Source organism: Brachycentrus maculatus, unplaced genomic scaffold, assembly GCF_059751285.1.
Source record: "Brachycentrus maculatus isolate JH-2025_06_01 unplaced genomic scaffold, ASM5975128v1 h1tg001866l, whole genome shotgun sequence".
NCBI lineage: Eukaryota > Metazoa > Arthropoda > Insecta > Trichoptera > Brachycentridae > Brachycentrus > Brachycentrus maculatus.
This window is the reverse complement of record NW_028282442.1, coordinates 1-23,623: the sequence shown is the minus strand read 5'-3', so window position 1 is coordinate 23,623 and position 23,623 is coordinate 1. Positions and strand designations below refer to the sequence as shown.

The window sequence follows — 23,623 nt, the reverse complement described above, 5'->3', positions numbered from 1 at the left end:
TACATTTTAATTTCAATTAGTCGAAGCCGAGGGACATTGCAAATCAAATAGTTCATACAAATAATTAGGCTCACTCACTCTTCGAGGCTCAACCTCCCATAAAAAATAGCCTTTCGTAGTTCAAAACAAGCATGAGAAATAATCCGGAAGATGATTGCATTGCTCTGTCCACTCCGATCGAAATCGGTAATATCTAATTTATAGATCTACCCGAACCACCTAATATATAAATTAGCCAGAACAAACTTTTATAGCTAGCAAAGAAGGCTTATGCAATGTTTGAAATTGAGGTGAATCCATTGGACCCCGACAACCAGCTGTGCATGAAAAAATATAAAAACTGTGCCGTATTCTCGATCTCTTCTAATGCTTCGTAATGCATTCTATGGCACTATTCCGGCAAATTTTACATCGGTGGCTGGAAAAGCAACGACGCGAATGAAGGAGAAAAAATGGGAGAAGGCATAGAGTATATTCCAGATAAACACATCTATAAAGGGCAGTTTCTCGCGGGAAAGAAAAATGGAACAGGAATCATGAAGCTGAGCAATGGTAACATTTACTAAGGCCAATGGCTCAACGGAATCAAAAATGGGCGAGGAGTCTATTTCGAATAACAGACTAAAACCATATATAGCGGAGAATGGAAGGATGGAAAGAGAGATGGGTTTGGCTTGCTTAAATTCTCCGATGAGGAATTTTATGAAGGAACATTTCAAAAGTCTCTGAAGCATGGCTACGGCTCAGAAAGGTTTGCGAATGGAGATATTTATAAAGGATAATATCAAAGCGGTCGCTTTTCCAGGCGAGGAAAATACATTTGGTCAAATGGGTCATCATACGAAGGTGATTTTTCAGACGGCATGAGAGATGGTCAAGGATGTTGGAAATCTTCAAGAATCGGAGGGGATGTATATGTCGGAATGTACAGCCAAGATAAGAAATGCGGATATGGCCGATACGTGTGGGCAAACGGCTGCGTGTACGAAGGGTAGTTCGAGAATGACCTTAAGTAAACCCATTGTTATTATAGACATGGCAAAGGTCGCCTGATTTATCAAGATGGCAAATAAGTAAAAGGCATATGGGAAGATGGCAATTTAGTGAATGCATAAGGCAGCGTGAAGAAACTGTATGAGAATTAAGAGTAGCCTTTAAGAAGATCGGTTAAAATTTCTTCGTTTCGATCCAATCTCGACTCTCCTCGCCGCAGAAACGAGTATGTTTGACTGATTATTGATAATAAATATAACTGACAGCTGTTAAAGGTGGTTTTGATTATATGCAGATGGCTGAATGTCCACATTATTTATTTATCGATGCCGAATAAAAAGGACAAAGAGAAGAAGAAGAAGGGAGACAACTTAGACAAATCAGAAGATGATAAGAAGAGGAAGAAAGAGCGAAAGGACCAAGAGGAACGTGAAAGATTAATAAAATTGAGAGAAGCAGAAATCGATAGGCAAGTAGACCCTATTTACTCCTCAGGCTTAGCAGACGCCTACAAGTTTTTTCTGCAGGAGCTTTACCGAGAGGGCGTCAGATTCAATGTCTATGAGTTTGCTGCCCAGAAAATGCTCAAATTTTAGAAAATGAAGAAATAAAAGGCCAAAAGAATAGGGCAGCTTAATCTATCTGAAGAGAAAGCCCCAAAGTAAGAATAAATCGCCAACAACAGCAGCCCCAAATGATTAAGTCTTACAATTTCATTTGCATATCTGCCATCTCATCATAGCTTATGCATGTGGAATTAAATATAATCACGTTAATTGCCATTGACATTAGATGAATTAAATGATTTTCATTGTATTCCAAATTCATAATTAAACAATAGCGATTATAAAAGTGTTTAATCTGAGTAATAAGCTGATAATAAAAAAATCTTCATTAATTAAAATATGCGCTTTTAGTGCGAATTGCTAATCTGTTTATACACGCTAGCGAATGTTGATTTAGAATTCCACCAACATATGATCATGTTGAATTTTCTACGAGAGGCATTTGCATTATCTAATACTTATTGGCACTTTTGTATGAAATCGACAGGGTTTTTCCAGATGCTGTAATTTGAAACTAATATTTGTTCTAGCCATAATATTCTTTAGACCAAGATAACTGCAAAAGTGTTGAGAGCGGAGGCCATGCAAATGGCAAACACGAAACTTATGAACATGAAAGGCAAGGCACAAAGTCTGAACATTTTTAATTTTTCCTTTAAATGGTTGCTACTTTGATTTCGTTTAATTCTGGCTAGTGTGTAATTTTAATCTAAACTGCAGTTGATCTATTCATCTATTTTATTATAAATGAATCCTAAAATGACCGAAGAGTAAATCGAGAAGGCATTGAGTAAATATGACAATTTGGCTGTCCACACGATGACTCAATCAGATGTACCCATCTTTTAATTTCGCAGAAAGAATTATTGCTCCCTGAATTTCTGAGAGACCAGGACTTTATTGGAAAAATCCTCAACATTAACACAGCCCAAGCCGCATTTAATATTCCGATCGAATAAAGCTCATTCTATTTGGCTTCAGACGACAAGTTTACCACCGAATACAAAAGCCGAATATCTATTGGAATGCAGTTGGTCACAAAGTATAGCTTGGAAATCATAAATGGGAACTAAATAGATGGCGAAATATGCATTGTGGACCCTGAAATTACGGAAAACACCAAGTAATCACAAAAATCATAAAACAATAAATTATCTATATAGCTACTGAGGTCGTCTAAGCCCAATATGCTATCATAATCAGATATACTAGCAAATTCACACGACCCGGAACAATAAGTTTAACTGTCTAAAAAATAGCATCAACGCCCTACAAAACATTTTGAACAACTTTAATAACAAATTTCACTGTAGTGGCATTAACAAACACTGAAATTATCAGCAAATTAAAGAAGACAGAGACAAAAATGGGGGCCTTCACTTTCATAGCTCAGACAACAATAAAAAATGAGGAAAGAGAGATAGTTATAGTAGCTTCTCAATCCATTCCCAAATAGCCTGACGTCCGTTGAGCTGTTAATCGAAGTACAAATTCATCATAGTTAGAACTTTTATTTTTCCAAAAAAGATCAACTTCTGATCCTTAGATAATTATACCGAAGGGATCAAGGAATTACCAAGAACTAAATACTTGCCTTTGGTAATGTCAAATTCAGAGTGCTCAATCTATTTGGTTAAAACTATCAAGCTACTTCCCAAGGCACACTAAATAAGCAGACTCAAATCATATTCAGAACAGCCTGCTCCAAGTATATCTTTTTAATCGAAATTTCGAAAGAGATGTTTGAAATCACCCCTGATTCGAAGCAAGTGTACTTAGAAAAAGCACTACAGTTTATTCTCAACTTTTTAACATTAAGTTAGTTGCAGAATGCAAAGCATAGTTTGGAAATTATCTTGTTTGCCCGACTTTTTTATCCACAATATCGTTCGCTACATGATGCTAATTTGAACATCATCGCTCAAGAAGAGATTTCAGAAAGTGAAATAGAGTTTATGCAAAAACATGAGTTTTAGATTATCAAAGAGACCTAAATTACCTGCAAATAAATATAAAATTCTATAGGTTCCATGAGCTCAGATATTGAAGAGCATCAGGGCAAATAAAGTATCCAAGAAGAAATAGAGGAAGCATTTTTTGAAGAAGTTTCTAATTTATAAATTGAGTCGGAGATAGTTTGGGAGTATGACTTCTCATAAAGTTCATCAGATAAAGAACAGAATAAAAATGTGTATATTGAAGCAGAGCAATCTGAGGTAGCCCAATCAGTGACAGAAAAATCAGAAGTGGTAAAATTTTTCCCATAATAATCGGAAGCCGTACAATTCGCCACATAAAAAACTGAGGCTCCTCAATCTTTTGCAGAAGAATTTGAAGCAGAATAATCAGAAGCAGAGCAATCTGTGACATAAAAATCAGAAGTGATTCAATCTTTGGCATAAAAAACTGAGATTCCTCAATTTGTTGTATAAGAATCGGTAGCAGCGCGATTTGCCACATTATAATCAGAAGTAGTTCAATCTGTCGAAGAAGAAGAATTGAATGTTAATCAAAAATAGAACTATAATCCAACAGTATATGAATCAATTAAGGCCGCAGAATAAGAAACTCAAACTCAAAGAGAAATTATTCATGAAACTTCTCTGGACTTTGAAGCAGCTTATAAGAAAGATAAAGTTGAGGAATAATGCGAACAACATGACTTTTTTTTCTAGCAATAGAAAGAGATATAATCGAATAATACAATGCGCCAAAATAAAGGGCAGCAGCAGAAAGGCTCAAATAAAAACGAGCAAAATTAATTATAATTTTGCTCATTTGAGTAATCCTGTGCTGCTCTGTGCCCTAATCACGAGGGCAAAATTTATCAGGATGCGTTTCAGCGCATCATCTGGTAAAAAATGAACCCTTTAGGATTCAGATAAACCTTTTGGAACAAAATCGCCTAATTTTTATACACAATAAATCTCAAAAATTATTGTGAAACTACTGAACTGATAATAAGAGCGCATGAAGAGAGCATTTCATCAGAGTCTAAATCAAATAAAAAACAAAAAACTAAACAAACAATCAGAAACATCCGTGAATGCGAGCTTTCAGATTCGAGTAACTCCTGTTTCTTTGAAGCCATATCTTTAGCAAGTGTGCAATTCGATCAAGATCAGTTACTCAAGAACTATACAACCACTGGAAATTCCATGATATTAATTTCAGCAAGCCAATCCAACTACACTGTTGACGAAGCAACATATAGAATGGCCAAGTCTGTCATCGAAAATGAGAAAATCAACTGCACTTCGTACAACCTCAGATAGCCTGCGCCATTGTCTACAAAAATTATTAGCTTCTAAAAAAAGCCATTGATGATGTCTTGCAATGAAATACTGGGTTTTAAATCAATTTAGTAAAATGCTCGAGATATTTAACAGCTATAGAAGTTACCTGGAGCCATCAAAATGTTGAAAGTTACGAATTAGTATGATGTTGAGCGTTCGGAAAAAGTAATCAAGTGGTATATGAATAATGGAAGTAGCCTTGCTCCAACCAGTAACCCTGTGAGCTTATATTTATAATAGTAAAACAGTACCAATGCAATCTTCCCAAATCTCACCCCTGCATCAGTTGGGCACAATTTAAACTTGCTTTCGCATATCTGCCACAAAAAAACACTTTACTTGACAGATAAGCAGATAAATCAGCAGCTACGATATGAAATCTCATAATAAGTAGCAGGCTTTGTATCTGTAAGCTCCCTGAATAATAATCTGGAAGAGCTAAGCTAAGCAGAGTATTCGAAGTGGGAGATGGTGCTTTTTCCACTCTAGCCTTCGATATTCTTCAATGCTGCTGCGAACAGATTATAAATTGAGAGCTGGTTTAAGAAATCTAAGTCATTCTTGCATCTCGAAGCCGTAAATGCGATTTCCTCGCATTTAATCAATAATGAACAATTGTTGCCTTAACTGAAATAGGTGAACGAATATCGGATGATTTGCTCGAGGAAATCGTACCGAGAGAAGAAATTATTTTATAATATTTTTTCAAAAAAAATAGATTACTACAGGAACTAATTGATTGAGAATTAAGTGCCAGTCGTTATTACTGCTCCCAAAATGCTGTATTAGCATCTCCTTTTTGATTAGGCTGCGGGTGAGCTCAAGAAAAGATGGAATTTCCTGCATGACTCCAATTTTTACTTTGAGAAAAGTAAGAATTCACACTGCTTTAAGTAAGCCTCATGGATAATGCTTGTTCCAAATTAATGCATCAAACAACCAGTTTTACAATCTCTGAAAGCATTTTGCTCTAACTTAATGAAAAAATACAATCGCATCGACTTTTCCTACCAGCTCAAAGAATAATCTGAAAGCGAATAAATGCATGAATAAGCCCCTTAAATTTATCGGACAATTAATTTAGCAGCAAAATCTGACTCTCAATTAGCGTAAAGCTGTTATTCCTCACAAGAGCTTATAATAGCAGTAAATAAAAAGTTCAATCCATTAAGCTTTTATGAAATTAAGGCCTTTAATTCGTCATGCAATGCCTCGTATATGAAATAGTTCATCGATTATTTGTCTTTATCAGCTAGCCAACATCAAATGAAATCGCATATCATGTGGGAATCTAATCCATTTAAGGCCTTATCGAGATGGCACTCCTCCCAAATTCAATAAATTTCATTTGAATCAAGAGAGGAGGCAGATGATTTTGAGAAGCAAATTGCCAATAATAAGCAATGGTTCTGGTATAAAGTTGGGGGGTACTACATCCAAAGATCGGCTTTAGTCTTTGTGCGATTTCCGAAGAGCAAGGCTAAAATGGAATGGATAAACAATCCGTAAAATTCAGAAGGACAGGAGAAATAAGCCTAAAAATTGTACTTAGATATCCTAGCTTCCCTCATAAGCCATGAGTAATATCGAAACTCCTCAATAATTACGTCAAAATATGATTAGATCGACTGATTTGTATCACCATTTTTTTTACTCAAATTTCTCAAACATCTAATTTAAATCGAATATCCTAGATAGAATAGTAGATATTATTAATAGATTCGATCATACTGACATCTCCAACATATTCGAATTTTATTTTTCCTACTCGGTCGTGCTATAGTGTTCCTGCTACCAATTTGTATTTTTATATGAAAGCTGCTTGCTGGGATTGGGCCTCCAATGCTCAGAGTTGGGCTCCCTTGATTCCAGCTGTTTTATTTCTAACTGCGAATCGACCTTTGCTAGGACGATCCTAACTTTGTCATGTAGAGGTAGATTCCGCATGCATATTTAGTTTTATTTATTAGCAATGCTCATTTCCTTATTTCGAATGAGTGCATTTTTATTCATTTTGGAGAGAATGGTCCCCCACTCAGTTTGAATGAGCTACTTTTCTCGTTTGATTCTCTAAATTTGCTGCTACTGTGCTGCAAACAGGAACTGTGACTACTCCTGGCTATTTTTCAACTCTTCAATCTCCTCCACAAGCTGCCTGTTCGCCTTTTTCAATTCGGATACAAGTAGGTTCTTGGTCTCGCAGTCTCCCTGCAATATCTTGATTCTGCTCACGGCTGTTAGTGTTTATTGCTCGTATTTATTGAGCTGCTCCTCGTAGTAAGATTTTTATTGACTGACTATTTGGAGCAAGTGCTGGAGCTCCTATGTCTGCTTTTGACATTGCTGCAATTCGGACTTGACAAACGATAACTATTTCTTTAGGCTTTGGAACTATTGAGGAGATGCTTAGTCAAGTGATTGGATTTCGAATAAATTTCGTGGGTGAATTGGTTTCATTTTGTCGTTATTGACTAATTTGAATGACTAATTGCAATTTAAATGAACGACTATAAATTATGAACAATTATAATTTCGATGTATCAGAGAATGAGGTAATCAGATACGGTAATCAGATACGGTAATCAGATACGATCAGAGATTTCGATGCTGCTTTCATAGAAACTGATGAGCTATTGGGGATGCTTCTGCTTCATCTCCTCATTGCTGATGGTCTTCGAAGCCCCAGTATCATACGACAGCTTGAAGTAGAGCTCGCCATCGATTCGATCCATAAACACAATCTTCACAATTTTGGAAGAAGTCTGTTGCCTGTTTAGCGTATTTTGCCGAATCTACTCAATTTTGTTTTAGCTGGAAGGCTCAGCGACAACAGTTTACTCGCCTGTGGGGATATCTGAGGAGTGACTATGTTTTTCCTCGTGGCCATCACCCAGCATGTGAGCCGATGTATTTTTAAGGCTACTCTAATACTCGATCACCAAATCAAGATTATCGTCTAATTTCTAGAAATCGACCCACTTTTTGGTTCTATTTTTAACGAGCAAATAGTATATTCTGCCATCTCCTACGCTAATAATACTTGTACCGCTAAGTTTCTTATCCACAATCCTGTATTCATTCCTGCTTGGCTTCTTCATTTGTTGTACTATTATAGATTTGTCATTTCGCAGCCATAAATTATTTGCTGCATATACAATAAAACTCGAAATTTGTCCAGTACATAAACATAGTAATTAGAATAAATCAATATCTTATATTTATACTGACCAAATCGATCAGTATAAACTCAACCATTTTAACTCCTCTTGCTCTTTCCAATCGTTCTAGCCATAAATAAGCTTGAGATTTGATAGGCATTTTTAAATTATATTGGCTGTTTGATAACTCAAAAACTGTTTAGCACAATGGGCAATACGTGTCAATACAAGACAGCAGATACGCACACCGGCTTCAATGCTCAGTTAAAGAATTATAATACCAAAGAGATGGAAGATAATTACCAAGTACCATGATCTGTTATCTAGCTCTATTGGCTACATGTCCCTGCATCACAAGTGGCCGCCAAGGTGAATTCAAGGCCAAAAATGTCAGATTAGATACAAGTGATTTTTCAGAAAATCACAGAAAGTAAAGGCACTCATAATAAGCATAGAGCCGATTAAAGCGCCGTAAAATCCCAAGGGCATCAAACTCCCTTTATTTTATATACTCTCTGCGAAAGGATATTACGAGGGAGAGTGGTACAATGGATCTCCTCATGGATATGGAAGAATGTATTTCAAAAACAACTCATACTTCGAGGGCACGCTGCTAAATGGGGCGCCTGAGGGGGACGACTGCATCTTCATATATTCCGATGGCTCTTATAAGCGAGGTTCCATGAAAAATGGCAAAATGAATGGCTACGGTTACTATCATTATGCGGTCAACAATCTTACATACTAGGGGGAGTGGCAAAACGACAAGCCTCATGGGAAGGGCGTAGAGCAGTATTCAGACCATTCCAAATATTAAGGGAATTTTGTTAATGGCAAGAAAGAGGACTAAAATGGAATTTTCAGTTGGAGCAATGGAAAAGTTTATGAAGGAGCATTCCAAGATGGGTTCATACATGGCGAAGGGGTTTTAAGAATGACCAATGGCAAGGGATTTTACTCAGGAAGATTTGAAAAAAACCAAATTTGCGGAGGCAGCATTCTCAAGACATAAACAGGGGAGTAAAGGGTAATTCCAAAATGGAAAGATGCACGGCAAGGGGAAGTTTAAATATTATGATGGCAAGATCTATCAAGGAGATTTCAAAAAAGGAAAACTGTAAGGAAATGGAGTTTTGGGACTTCCAAATGGCCAAAGAATAGAGGGTGCATGGAATAATGGGCAAAATGCATAGATATCATCCATCAAACATTGAGAGATACTCTAACATTACTTTTGTATATCTTTCAATCAAATAAATATATAAATTCTCTGCCTTCACAATAAATTAGAAGAATCGATTTATTAAAGAAGGACTAGCATAAACTGCCATGAATTGCGAGAGAGAGAGTTAGCATAATAAAGAATACTAATTTCTAATTTTAAGTCCTTTAAATTATATGGTGTATCTAGCTTATTTTGGATAATCATTTCATAATTTCGGTTTTACCCCGAGCCCGCAAGATTACATAAAGGCATATGTTCTATCTTTCAGATCTTGGACAGACTTTGCATTAAGTTTGCTATCTTCCTCGGTTTCAATTGTGAGGCCGACCAATATCTTTTAGGGAAAAACGTACAAAGATGTGACTTTATCTTGGAATGCGAACCCGAAAATGCCTTTGGTCACTTCGCCAGTATTTCTGAATTGCAGCAGATGGCCCTTTCTGCCATACACTAAGTCATCATTGAATAACTTTTTTGAAGTGTAGGCCAAGCAGTTGATCACGTATTTTTATTTCAAATTGACAACGTCATTAATGGTGTCAATATTCTTGTTAACAAATTTGATATTCAATTTATAGCACTCAGCCATGAGTTCCTGTAAAAAATTCATGAGATGAATTTGGATTGTTCGGAACTTCAAAACCTTCCGAGTCGACTGCCCAAACTTCAGATCAACGATTGAGATAGTGTCTCGGAGGAATTCGGGTATATAATGATTGATATCCTCAAGAAAATTTTCCTCTAATGGTTCAGTCCAGCGAAGAGATTTATGTTTTTGCATCAATTCTAAGTACTTCTTAAAGGCTTTTATAGATCTTTCTTTGTGTTTGGGTATATCCTTATATTAATATATGTGAGATAGCCAGTAGCCGGGAGCAATTTCGCTGGCGATCAGTTGAGAAACATCACTTGTGTTTGTTGAAGGTATTCTATTTGCATAAACTGTTACATTGTAACCTGTTTTGGCAGCCTCCATCGCACTTAGCACTCCTGCTATTCCTGAACCGAGCACTGCAACGTTTTGATTGTCTTTAACTCCAATTTTGATGAACTCTTCAACTGCTTCTTCAGCAGTGGCTGGGGCCAGTGTTATCCCTGCTCCACCATGCCCATAATTATGGACGATTGTTTTTCCATGAACCTGCTCAGCCTCCAACCGAATTCCCCCTTTTCTGAATGCTCTGAGCCCAACAACTGTCCTCTAAAAAGTCCTTGGACTAATTTCTGAGAATTTGCTGAATACCTCAGCCGGACCCTGAAGATTTTCCGATGTCTTCATTACAATTTGTATGCAATCAACAAAACGAACAACGAATATAAACAACAAAATAAACAACAAATATAAATCATGTGATGCTATGCTCTCTTCGAATAGGATAAGACAAAGAGAAATCTAGTGAAATTCTCAAGCAATGAGGTCTAATAAGATATTAAACTTGCTGTTTTTATATTTCTTTTTGGCGTTCTCTGTGTTGTTTGCCAAGCTTTTATTATGCTTCACTTAGGAAGTTTCAGCTTTATTTAATGTCTTTGTCGCGTCCATTTCTTCTTCCTATGTTGCTTTACTCTACCCTATCATTTAGATTGTTGCTAAGGATGAAGCTGTATGACTATTCTGAAAAACATCGAGTAAGGATTTCGACAGTTCAGCTGAAGCTTCAGTAAATGCACTACGTGAGTGGTCTCCTTTAGCTTTTTGTTTATTTTATATTCATTTATTACAGGCCTAAATGTGCATTATCTCTCTTACAGTTCTTTCTGAGCTCTTGACATTTTTTGGAGTTTAACGATTTTTTATTGTCTTTATTTCATAACCTTTTCCTGTCGATATTGAATTGGCATATATGCCTATCCTCGCCTCGATTTTTGCTCCAAAATCTGTTTTGATTTTGTGGAAATCGCATATTTACTTTGTGCTTTTTGTGCTCCAAGCCCATGAATGTTTTATTTGTTTAGTTTGATGTTCTTTTGTTAGGAAATCTTAGGAGTCTTTGATGCGATTGGAGAATGACTTCGGCTCTTAAATTGCTCAATCGATTGACTTTCGTGTCTGAACTTATTGGGAGTCTTTGCCACCATTAAAGGGCTTTTGCTTATTGCATTCTTTTTACTTTACTTTGTATGCATATAGTTTGGCTTGTCTTCATTGGGCTTCTTTTTCTTGTGAAAACTCTTTTGATGGAGGCTCTAATTGGCATAGACTTTCTTGGCCATGTATATTTAGAAGTCCATGTGGTTTTATTGAGGGTGGGTCATAGTATTGAACAAGGATGTTGCTGATTAATTGAAAGATAGTTAAAGTTCTTAGGTTGGATGATTAATTTTACGAAGCACATTCAGAGCATGCGATAGCTCTTGGGCGGATACGCAATCGAGCAGCTGTTCAGGAACTGAGATTTGCATTATATTGATAAAATTTATCAATTCGTGTTCTATACACGAATATGAAATACAATATCAATGAAGTAAATCATGAATAACTAATAATAAATATACTCGCATTCCATTAATGCTACAATGCATAGTTCGATGAAACAGAATAAATAACTCAATAACAAGTGCAATACAAATCAAAACCAGCCAACAAACTTCTTAAATTGTCCGAACCTGCAAAATCTTTCGAGTAAGTAAGTCGAACTGACCATCAAAGCAAACACAGTCATCATCTCTATATTGGCTTGGTAGGGAATATCGTCATACTTCAAGCTGAACATCGTGGATAAATCAGGGAATACATCAGAGGCCATCACAAAGCAGATAACTATGGGAATAATCAAAAATCGGAATTATCTAAGTTTAATTAATAACATACTTCTGGTTTTTGAGTAAACTTTACATATGTGGCTAGCCTCCGGAATTAACCAGGAAAATGGTCGATTGCGACATTGCAGAGAACAAGAAAATGACTGTGTTTAAAAATGAAGCCTTGAACTATTAATCTGCTGAGATGTTCTTGTCTGCTTCTGGCAAGTATTTGAGCCCAATGTGGTTTAAGGCGTAGTAGTTGCAGAAAACAACAATAATCATTTGTCCGAAAAACGACAAACCAAACCAAATCGTAAAGATAGTGTAAGGAGCTCGAATACTGGAGATTTTGTTGAGAGGTCGAGCGTTGGAAAAAAAATATAAGTTTATTGCAGCTAAGATTCCAACAACCATCATTTGGTACTGAGAGTATTTCAAGTTTGTTAAATTCATTTCAGCAAGGGAGTATGCTTGAATCATTGAGCCAATGGCAAGGATTTTATATGTCTGAATTGTTGTCACCAAGGTGGCAATAGACTGCCTCAGAATTATGATAACGCATTTGATTGAGTTGGAGTGTTTGGAAGTAAAAGGAGCGGCAAAACAGGCATCCCCATTCTTCACTTCGTCTCCCATGAGTGATTCTATTAAGCCACTTTTTCTCTTCATTTGGTAATCGAGGGTCAGTTTCTGCATCATCTTCAGTTTATTCTTGAAGGGAAGGTCAATATTCATTTTCAGTTTATCCATTTATTCCTTGTATTTGGCTTACTAATTCTTGAGTTCCTTCTATTTCTCGTCACTTTCAGAGATAGTGGTAGTTCCCACGACAGCCACTCCGACATCCGCACTCCTTAATGCTCCCATATCGTTGGTGCCATCTCCTGCAAACAAGATTCTGCTGCCTTCGATTTCCTTAATCTTTTTGACAATATGTTCCTTATCTTGTGGAGAAGTTCTGGCAAATATTGTAATAAACGGATAAAATTAGGGATCTAAGTCTTTTGCTGAAGATGTGCAAACCAAGATATTTCTGCCTTTAGTTTCCTACCTAAGCTATTGCAGACTTTGAATTTCGTGTGACTAATCTGCTCGGCTGAGAATTAGCTTTCCCTTTTATTTTTCGAGAATGCATGGCTAGATCCCCATTTTGAGGGTGAGGCCTACTTTGATCGCTGTGAGCACATTATCGCCAGTAATTATGATCAGCTTATAGTTTGCTTCCTGCAAATCTTGAATATTCGCCAGTGTATCTTCTTTCAAAGGAGAGCTACATATGAAAAACCCTGCAAAGGTCAAATCTTTTTCAAGGTTCTCACGCTACTAGTTTTTTTTGAAGTCTCCGCCCAATCTATCGATTACTTTATAGGCCAAAGCCAGTAGCCGATACCCTTGAGAAGTATAGTATTTATATGCTTTATCGTAGTTTAATGGCTTATTTTTTAGTAGCTATTGCACAACTTCAGGGGCGCCTTTGACTAACACCTTTTGTGTTGCCGGGCCACTCAGAGGGATGTGATCAACTAAGGTTGTCATTCTCTTTAGCTCCGATTTAAAGGGATAAACCTTCTGAATCATTATTCTTTGCATATTCTTCCGAGCTTCTTTATTCTTAGAAGTATAAGTCCATTTCGCCTCATCGAAAAACATTAACTATATTGGATCTCCTGACAGCTTTTGATCCACAGAAATTAAACTGTGACAGCCAGCCAAAACCCAAGAGCTATCCGGGCTGCAATTTGCGAAACTCTTCATCGTTTTGTAATCGTTGCAGTCATCGATTATTCCTTAAAAAATAAACTTATCCTCGGTTAGAGTGCCAGTTTTGTCGAAAGCAATTGTATCTATTTTCCCTCCTAACGGCAGTTTCTTTGGCTCGCTGATAAAAATCTTTTACTTCTGAAGTTTCAGAATAGAATTGTTGACAGTCAGGGTCATTATCATTGGCAGTTCTGGAGGCACAACAGTTGTTATGATCAGGATGCACCTGAGGAAGAGCTTTTATTTGCTTCGATCAGTATTGTTCATTCCTTCGTTCAACACGTAGGCCGATGTGATAAGCGAGCAGATGAGCAAAAACAGCACTATCCATAATCCGTTCTTTTCCTCCAGTTTCAAGTTTTATGCGTTGGAGACTACTTTCCTGATGAGCTTCCCTTTCAAAGTATTGAAGCCAGTTGATAAAACAATTCCAAGGCATCCCTTCGAGGGTAGGTCCGTAATTTAATAATTCTTGATGATGCCCTTGATCTATTCCTCATGAAGATGATCGTTGACCTGCAAGACTTCTGTCCCACAGAATAGTACATTGTTTTTGTTAAGGGTCATTGAGAACTTACTCTTGAGGTCGTTTTTGGTTATGCACTCTTTGATTTGAGGAACTGCCTCACCAGTCAGGATTGATTCGTTTACCACGCAAGTTCCACTCAATAGCAAGATATCGCAAGAAACAGATTTAAATGAAGTCGAGTCTTGCTTCTTTGTTGGGCCTTGCGTTATCTTTGTAGGCATTTTTGCCCCAAAAGGCACGATCTTCGCCAAAAGCTACTCTTAGCTTAGAGACTAATAGGGGGCTTTTTTATGCTAATAGCTAGCTTCGACTAAAATGATATCTCCTGGCTTCAAATCATAGGAAGAAATACTTTCCCATGATTTATTCCTGTATGTTTTGATATAGTGTGGAGCGAGAGTCATTGATTTATAGCCTACCAAAGTCTTGACTCTCTGGACCGCAATCATGTAGGCAGAAAATATAAGCATAGCCAGCAAAAATAAGCTGTACTGTCCATTCTAATCGAGCATCCTACATTAATGTCATTGTTACCACAGCAGAATCGAGAATAGCTGGAAAAATTGGAAGGGGTCAACGATTTGATCTTTAAAAATTTATGAAAAAGGACGAATCGGAATTTATAGAATGTTATCTTCATAGCGATCGACATTCACCTCATCGCTGATGATTTTCTCGATGAGCTCCCCTTAGAGTTTCGGCTTGAATCGGCAGAAATCATTTTTCTCTTTTTCGAAATAGAACTTGCGCTGCTGGAAATAGAAGTAAAATTCATAAGATTCAGTCTTTTCATTCAGTTGCATAAATAATTCTGCAATGCCGTAGCTTTCATTCAAACCTGGAATCTTTTCAACAATGAAGATATGACTGGCCTTCTCGAGATTTTATAGTTTATTTCGGCTGAGCTTGGAGTACTGAATGATGGCTTGTATTTTCCGGGACCAGTGCCCGAATATCGTGGTCAGGCCTAAATCACCAAATACTTACAATTAATGAATCCGACTGCAATGAAAGTGAGCCTCAGATAGATATAAGCATTTCCCGAATCTTCGAAAGAGTAGAAGCAGTATCCAAGCAGAGAATAAATCAAAAGGAAAGGGAATACATCGAGTCTTAGAAGAAAAAATGTTGGCTTGAGGAGTTAAAATTTGATTGAATAGTCCTCCATTACGTTTAATTAGTTTAATTATAATCATTGTTTTAATATCTGCGAATATAAATTGTTCCAGTTTTTACGCCAAAGAGACAGGCTGCATCCAAATTCACATTTTTCCTATTCTGGATTTAATTAATTATTCATTCAGGATGAAAATCAGTTCTCATTTATTAGCGAATTACGCTCGCTTCTCTCCTTTTCTATTTTGTAATATATATAAATGTCCGAAGTGTTTTAAGTTTGCGAAAGTAATTTTTACCGAAGCTTACGGGATGCTCAGAAGATTCTGAATTTAGATGATATCTCATAATTAAGTATGCTCATCCTAATTCAGAACTAAGCGAAGCGTCTTAGGCCTTAACTGAAGCCTCCCAATAAGTACCTTTTCAAATATGCAGCTCGATAAAATGAAAATATAAATGTCCCAAAGTGGGGACCCTCATATTAAAAGCAAAGTACTTGCATGATGAGCTTTAGATCGATCTGTTCAAGGACTAGTTGAGGACTTATAAGAAGAAATTGTCCAAGAAGGAGTCTGCATCTCGCGAGCAATCGGAGCAGAACAGTGGGCCTCTCTTATAAATATAAAACGACAAGGGAATCGACCCTCTGATCGACGCAAAGAGGCAAATGTACGAGAATTAGGCGCTGTCCAATGAAGTCGCAATAAATCTCCGCAAGAACAATGAAACCCTTCTGAAAAACATCAACCGAATGGGTGATATCAGTATGTTCTTAGCATGATCTTAGATAATGAGCTGACAGTTGCACACAAGGTACTAAACTCGATAAGGACTAAAATGCGAAAGAATAAGCTCATCATGTGGGGGACTTTTGGATTCTTACTTTTAGTGGTGGGAATTATTATGTATACGTACTTAAGGAACCCTCCCCCAAATGCTCCCAGCTTTTAAAACATCCCTAACCCAACGCCCCCTGATGTACCGCTGGTCCCAAACCCATGAAGAAGCCTTACAATGATAGATAAAGTGATTAAAATGCAAATAATATAAACATACATACATAGCTGCTTCAGGAGTAAATGAAATTAGTATACCATTGGTATCGATCGTAGTGGCTGGTGCTATATGAGCTGCAGGCATTTTCAACAATTTGGTCGACAATTCCTTCCAACTCCTCGTCAGTGGCAGTCTCATGAAACCTCTTTTCCATTTCCTCGGCTTGAAACTTATTAAAGCATTTCATTTCGCACTGCTGCATCATGGTCACAGTACCCATGATTTACTTCTTGTATTTTCGGAGGAGTTTGAGGCCTAGGAAGAATAGCATTCGAAAGTGTTTAAAAATATCGGATTATTTGCCTTACATCAGCTAGATGTAATCCTAAGTGAGCTTGAAAGGGGCCCTTTCGAAGCCCATGTTGCCTGGAGAGCTGGATAACATAAAACTGAAATCGATGTGAATGATGTGGCCGGAAGTATCGACCAAAATATTATTATTGTGTCTGTCCTTGATTTGGAACAAATACTGGATTATAGAGTAGCCTGCCAGACTTTGAATGAAGTTGGTGATGGATTCCTACCAGTTGACACCATAAATTTGTTGGTAGATTCTCCGCAGTGACTTTTCTTTGGATTGCTCCTTGAGATAGCTGACCGTCCGCGTGTTGGAGACAAACTCAATCAAGCCACTGTCACCATTGAACGGAATCACTGAGTAAGATCTTATCCATATTTTCAAGTTTTCCTATTTTGCGATATTCTCGATCAGTTTAATCAGCTGCATGGCCATATACTCCTGTCGCAGGTCATCCCCGCTCTTCACCATGTATGCTCGGATTTTGTAACTGGGAATTTCGCTGTATGACGAATCTTTCATGATTTTTGCGACTTCCTCCTCCCAAAGTGCTCCAAAATAAGTCTTAGGCATTATCAGCGATTTGTCGCACTCTTTCTCGTTCACTTCCGATTGCTTCTCGCTTTTGGGCAAGATGCCATTCTTGCAGTTTAAAGCATCTTCGTAGCTGATTGTTTAGAAGACTAGCTTAAAGGGCACTCTTTCTTTGGTCGAAAATGTGAAGCAGTACTATGGCAAAAGTCTGACATTCTAAATTAGGAGCATCTTACCAAAACAGAGTCGTCATCGATAGGGTAGGCCACTGCATTCAGAAACCCATTTTGCTCTTTCATGAATGCAGTGGTAATTTTTTTGAGAGAGGCCTGCAGCTTTTCGTTCCTTTTGGATTTCTAATATCTTTTAAGTTTTTATGGAATTTTGAATAGATTGTCGAAATAGTCGTTGAGCACTGCGAGATAGTTGCTATACTGCTATTTATAATTGATTTTGGCTTTGAAGATCTCTTCGTCGAACATTTAGTGTTCCGTGAACTTGTGCCTACTGAGCATCGAAGAATCCAACTTCGACTTCATTTTCTCTGTCTATTTTTTGGAGTGCACCCAGTACGCGTTGTAAGACCACCTGACCACAATATATAACGGCAAGGAAGAATGGGCGAGCTATTCGCAAAACTTGGCCGATTCCTCATGGCCTTACAATGCCATGATAAATCTATGTTGTTTCGAGTAGGTACATAATAATGGGGATGTAATGCACGAGCTATTTGTGCTTGAACTGTTTGATTCTCTCGAGCAGGAGAGAATAGACTTTAATATTTTTTTGCCACTGGAAGAGATAGTTGACTGCCATTGCGAGAGTCAGCATTTCTGAATTGATGAGCCGAATTAATGATTAATTTGCTCTTTCTTCTTCAGTGGAGACAGTGGTCTATTCGTATTTGCATTTAACTTGCTAGATTTTAGAACTTTATTGTTTGGATTGCATAATTTTTATAAATACCTGTTGGCAAATTCATTCGTATTATCAACGCAAAAGTTATAAACTTTCGTACTGGCTTAATTATATTAAATACCACTACTTTTTCAGATTAATTCAGATTATTTCAGATTATTTCTGCGCTGCTATTTCTTTTAGTTTAATATTTAGCTGCCAAATAAATGGAGACTCGATTCATTTGCATGCCAATGTGCATTATCTTTGCTATTTTTCAATCATTTGCTCGTACTGTCTGCAATAAAATAAGCTCAGTTTTATTCCATAAATAAAGTCGTCAATTAAACCAATTAAATTAACTTGCATCCATTTATGAACCCTATGTGCTAGGTTGGCATCGAGCTGGTCACTCCACTAAGGTGCTCGGATCATTTTATATAGAATCGAGCGCAACAATCGTCCTAGCATCTGCCAATTCAGGACTTTCATGAACATTCCCTAAAGAATACAACCTTTAACTCTTCTAATTAGTCAATACTCCACTCTTCTAATTATTCGATGCTCACTTCTTCTGTTTGTGAAATCGATGAAATTGCTCGATAAATAATCTGCTATGAAGCATAAACCGTATGCAATGAGCACGAAATGAAGATTATCTACCATTGCGTATCTTGCAATAAAAATGCGTGCCATTATTGTTGTCTCCCTCGTCAAAAAGTACATATATATGTAATCGTAGCATAATGGGCATTTATTCCACAGATTAAAAGAATAGAAAGCAGGAAAATCGCATACCATTAACAATCTGAGGAACAAACTGAGGACAAAACGCGAATAAATAAACACTTGCATCAACAATCTAGGTTAAGCTAAAGATAATCTTGCAAGTGACGAGACAAAGAAGCTAGCCAAATTGAATTAGAAAATCAAAAAACTGTACGAACAACAATTTCTACCAAGTTTTACCTATTTATCAGATTGCAAAAATGTTTTCCAAAAGGATAGAGCCTCATTAGAGGATTTCGCGCACAACTATCACCACCTATTGGGTTTAATTAACTCAGCCACAAGGGCCTCGTTAGTGTTGCCAGGATCTCACGTATCACCAAGATCCAACTCTACAAGATAATTGAGCATATCAGCAGGTTTCAGCAAAATCAAATCGAGTATCGAACAGAATACAATAAATGTACAGATGTTCGAAGTAGATCGAACTATTTCTACTCACACAGCCCAGAGCTTCATCAAACCGAAGCCAGGGTAATTCCGAATTTAAATCAGGGATTTCTAGGAGAGGAAACAGATGAAGTAAGAAATATTCACTGCCCCATTTTGGGCAAGTCACAATAAATGGCGATTGAAAGTATACCCTGGGGGGTGTATTGGCCCGAAATAACCCAAACAGGAAATTTAGTACTTGTCAATTTATTTGGAGATGATAGAGAGCGTCGCTGAGAATCAGAAGTTCCTTATAAAAGTAGAAATCCTCGACAAGCGAAATTAATCCAGGCGTATTTCCAAATAGTTTAAATCAAACTTCATTCAGGGGTAGAGCTGAGGCTATGAACGATACATCAGGATCGCTAATTTGTACCATCAAAATTTTATGAGCTTCGACAATTCAGTATGCATTCGGGTGTAAATCGTGCATGAGAATTTCTATGAAGGTCTCCTAGCAGTTTCGAAGATTATTCAGAAAAAATAAGCCATTTCTGAAGCCAATTCTATCAAAATTTAACAACTTAAAGCCAGGCTCAAACTAGAGCATCAGCAACAGTAGCAATAAAAGGAAGTGCAAAGGGAGAGAAAGGGCTAGGATAACCAAATTGCATAGATAAATAGCCCAAAGGTTAGAAAATCGTCGTCTAAAGACTATCTGGTCAAGTAATTGCCACACTTTCAAGCACTGCCAAAATTGACACTTCCCAATGAGAAAATTGTAAACAAAGATAGGAATTATCTGGCTTCTTCTCGCTCGATAAATAGAGAAATCTAAAAGACTACAAAAAAGAGCAATGAAATAATAGTTAGATCAAAAGAACTAAGTGCCTCCAAGAATACTGTCACAAAATTTTCATAAATCTCATTGCGGGAGTCTTCCACATCGCCAACGAAGATAATTCGTCTTTATTCAAGCACAGAGACTGCGCCAATTAGCAATAAAGCCTTAACAAATAATTCCAATCCATCTGTCTCGTTTTTTGAGTGATACAGTTAATATTTATCTATCTGCACTAAACTATCTATATTTCTGCATTGAAGTTAACTACATTCCTATCGGTATTTAAAATAATACTAAATAACGATGAAGAAATAAAATTTCCATCCCAACAAACTAGAAAATAATCGACAAAAGAAATACAGTGATAAAACTCCTAATTCAAAAAGCGCAAAAAGAAGGATTTAAGCCAAGATTTATTGTCAAAAATTCCAATTAAATCTAAATAAATGTTACTAGAGCAGAGTCAGAATTAAATTCGGAGTACGGGGTATTCTTCCTTTTTAAAAGGAGGCACAAGCCCTTAATACACCTCGCCTCGGCAGTAACATCAACACCAAAATTGGAAGAACATATACTATATGGTTAAAAACGAGCAAGAGTAAAGAACCACCAATTTCAATGAAATAATTAGCTTATGTAGCTACATTATGAAAGATATCTGCAGACACAGTAATGCTGAGTCTCGAGCCAGCCTAAATTAGCCTGAGTCAAAGCTATTGTATGTGAACTAAAAGGCTAGAATGCTATTAGACACTTTTTAATTCTTTGACAGCCAGCGGTGATTCTTATAATATTTACAGTCCAATAAAATTATTATGATTCACGGCCACAACGCCAGCACTCTTCTGGGATCGAAAAGAAGGGCGATTTACTATCCTCCAGATGGCTCAGGTCGAGATTCTTATATAAGGACCGACAATGGAGGCACTAACATTGCTTTTCGATGCCAAGGTGTCCCCCAACTCGGAAACTACATGAAGTTTGGGCCGATGGGCAAAACATTTAAGCCAGCTTCATACACTCGCTTTCAGAAGTATGGATCGGATGGGTCGGGCAGAGACAAATATGTGGTGTATATTATATATAAGATTTAGTTCGCATCACGGAGGACAATATAATGAATAAGATGAGAATAGTGCGCTTCTGGTGAAGTTTCGAAACACGATGCGAGATGGGGGATGGAACAAACCGAATAAATCTTCAGTCAAGTAGTTTCGAACAGCCAATCAAATGAGAGAGACGCAGTAAATGTTTCGAACCCAGTCTACGAATAATCGTCGATTATCAGAACCTAAGAAAAGAAACGACAACTATTTGCATAAAATAGAGCAGCTACGCAACGACTTCTTCCCCCAATGATAATAATTACCCATTTGTTAATAATTAAGCAATTGCCTTTGCTAATTATATGCCAAAGCGAGCTCTTAAATCCAATTTACTTATACTGACAAACATCCGCATACTTATATATACAACCTAATATAAATATGATATATGCTTACCATTATCTTTGCATATACTACTCATCTTCCAGATTTTTAGTTAAGGCATAGGGATTGGGTTTGGGGTTGGGGTTGGGGTTGGGGTTGGGGTTGGGGTTGGGGTTGGGGTTGGGGTTGGGACCTAAGAAATAATTAAGCTGATATAATCGGAAGATATGTTAAATTTGACCGCCGGAGCATAAATCAGCATAATTAACATAATCAGCAAAATATAAGCAATCAGGGCTTGGGACACTTTTTTAGCATAAGCCTCTTCTTTACTTTTTAGGGCCCTTTGAATGGCACTGGATAAAATGCCATATTGCAGATGCCGCAGGTGTTTTCATCGGCGACCCACGCATATCCGCCTTCTCCCCAATTCGGACCCCATGAGTTCTTTATCTTCCATCCTTTGCCTGCCTTATAGCCAACCAGAAGAACCGCGTGATCTGCGACACTATTGGGTTCGCAGTTATCAAACACCCCGCTCTTATAGAAGAACATTCTTCTTGCATAGATTCCGATTGCAATTGGATGCATTTGGAGTTGGGCTTTAATAGCGGGACAGTTTCCTTTTTCCAGATTATAGAAGTTCTTGATTCTAAATCGAGGCTGGTACACACTAAACTTTTGACATTTCACAGAAGTTGAGTGCTTGGTGTTCTTATCCAGATACGGGTACGCAAATTTAGACACAATTCCGGGGTAAATCATGTAAGCGAACGCTCCCTCAATGAATCCTCCATCGCATCCTGCAGTCATCGAATTTTTTGAACAAGTCAAGATCTCTTGCACTGACAATGCTATGTTGAACGAATATTCATATATGGACAGAATTGCACTAAGGGAGTCTGCTGCTGCAATGGCGTAGCATGAGCCGCAAAGTCCTTGTTGCATAACGTTTCCACTCAAGCAGCTCCAATCAATATCTGAGCTACTATCGCTTGAGGGTTAATTCGAAAAGGATTACTGAAGTAGTCTTGTTGGTTTCCGGGGAGTGTTGTAATTTGTCTCAGAGTTTATAATGGATTAGCTTGGCAGTAACCTTTATTTAAGGATGCCGTTGATTGCTGAGTCATTAAGATTGCGTTTCTTCAAATGGTTTTTCAGTTGAGCCCGCACAACCATTTCTAGCTAGGATGTGCTCAGTTCGGGCTGCATTTCTGGCAAGGCCCGCCCCATTATGAAACTGGAGGAGAAAATAAGATTGGCAGAAGAAGGTGCACTTCTCATAGTCGCAGAGGGTAAGGGCGCTTAAGGTTCGTCATTGGGAATATTGAATATGCTTTTGGCTAATTGGACTGCTGACGGAATAGAAGGAATTAGAGTTAAGGTTTATAAATTTTCTTATTCTGTAAAAATGGCGAATTAGTTTAATTCCATTTTGTAAGTATTACTCGGATCTGCATTGTGCTGCTCAACTATTTGCTTATTGTTGTTATAGATCCAATTCTTGTAGCGACGGATATCTTCACTGCCAGACGCAAAACTTCTGAAAAGGTAATCGAAGCTTAATCCTAGTAATGTACGGTCTGCATTGGCACTGTCTGAGCAAACAGTGGACACGAGCAGCAAGCATTAAATGAAAGTCAGACGCATAGAAGTAGGGGATTTTACGACTGAATTAAGTATTAACTATGACCTGCAGATAATTCTAATAATACAATATGATGAATTCGCCGTGCATTAAAAAGAGTTTATATTGAATTTATAGTGATGACAAAAATGTCAGTAAAAATAATGGCGTTATAATGGAAGTTCTTTTGATTTTGAATCATACAATTAATGGAATTATATAGCTATGACATCAAATTGGCTAATTTCAATAATAAATTGTTATAATACATCATATAATTTTAATAAATAATAAAAAGGGTTGGGGTTGGGGTTGGGGTTGGGGTTGGGGTTGGGGTTGGGGTTGGGGTTGGGGTTGGGGTTGGGGTTGGGGTTGGGGTTGGGA

The 23,623-nt window shown here is 37.4% G+C and overlaps 2 protein-coding genes across 2 annotated transcripts; both read right to left on the bottom strand.

Annotated features, from left to right (window-relative positions):
* Nucleotides 1-13,120: 13,120 nt before the first annotated feature.
* LOC148298566 (uncharacterized) lies at nucleotides 13,121-14,494 on the bottom strand. Its single transcript, XM_088276786.1, has 3 exons — nucleotides 14,250-14,494; nucleotides 13,881-13,970; nucleotides 13,121-13,253 (listed from the first exon to the last, which is right to left on the bottom strand). Exons 1-3 carry the CDS (start codon nucleotides 14,492-14,494, stop codon nucleotides 13,121-13,123), a joined length of 468 nt encoding a protein of 155 aa, XP_088132912.1.
* Nucleotides 14,495-21,948: 7,454 nt separating this feature from the next.
* LOC148298565 (cathepsin L 1-like) lies at nucleotides 21,949-22,606 on the bottom strand (the record flags this gene model as incomplete). Its single annotated transcript, XM_088276785.1, has 1 exon — nucleotides 21,949-22,606. A coding segment is annotated over one exon (658 nt), but the record flags the coding sequence as incomplete, so codon positions are not given.
* Nucleotides 22,607-23,623: the final 1,017 nt, after the last annotated feature.

Excerpts from the sequence above, each read along its gene's own strand:
- LOC148298566 (XM_088276786.1), bottom strand. The coding sequence starts at position 14,494 with ATGCCTACAAAGATAACGCAAGGCCCAACAAAGAAGCAAGACTCGACT. Across the intron at positions 13,971-14,249 it reads GTCTTGCAGGTCAACGATCA|GTGCATCCTGATCATAACAA; the intron begins TCTTCATGAGGA and ends GCTCTTCCTCAG. Across the intron at positions 13,254-13,880 it reads TCTATTCTGAAACTTCAGAA|CTCTCCTTTGAAAGAAGATA; the intron begins GTAAAAGATTTT and ends TTTCATATGTAG.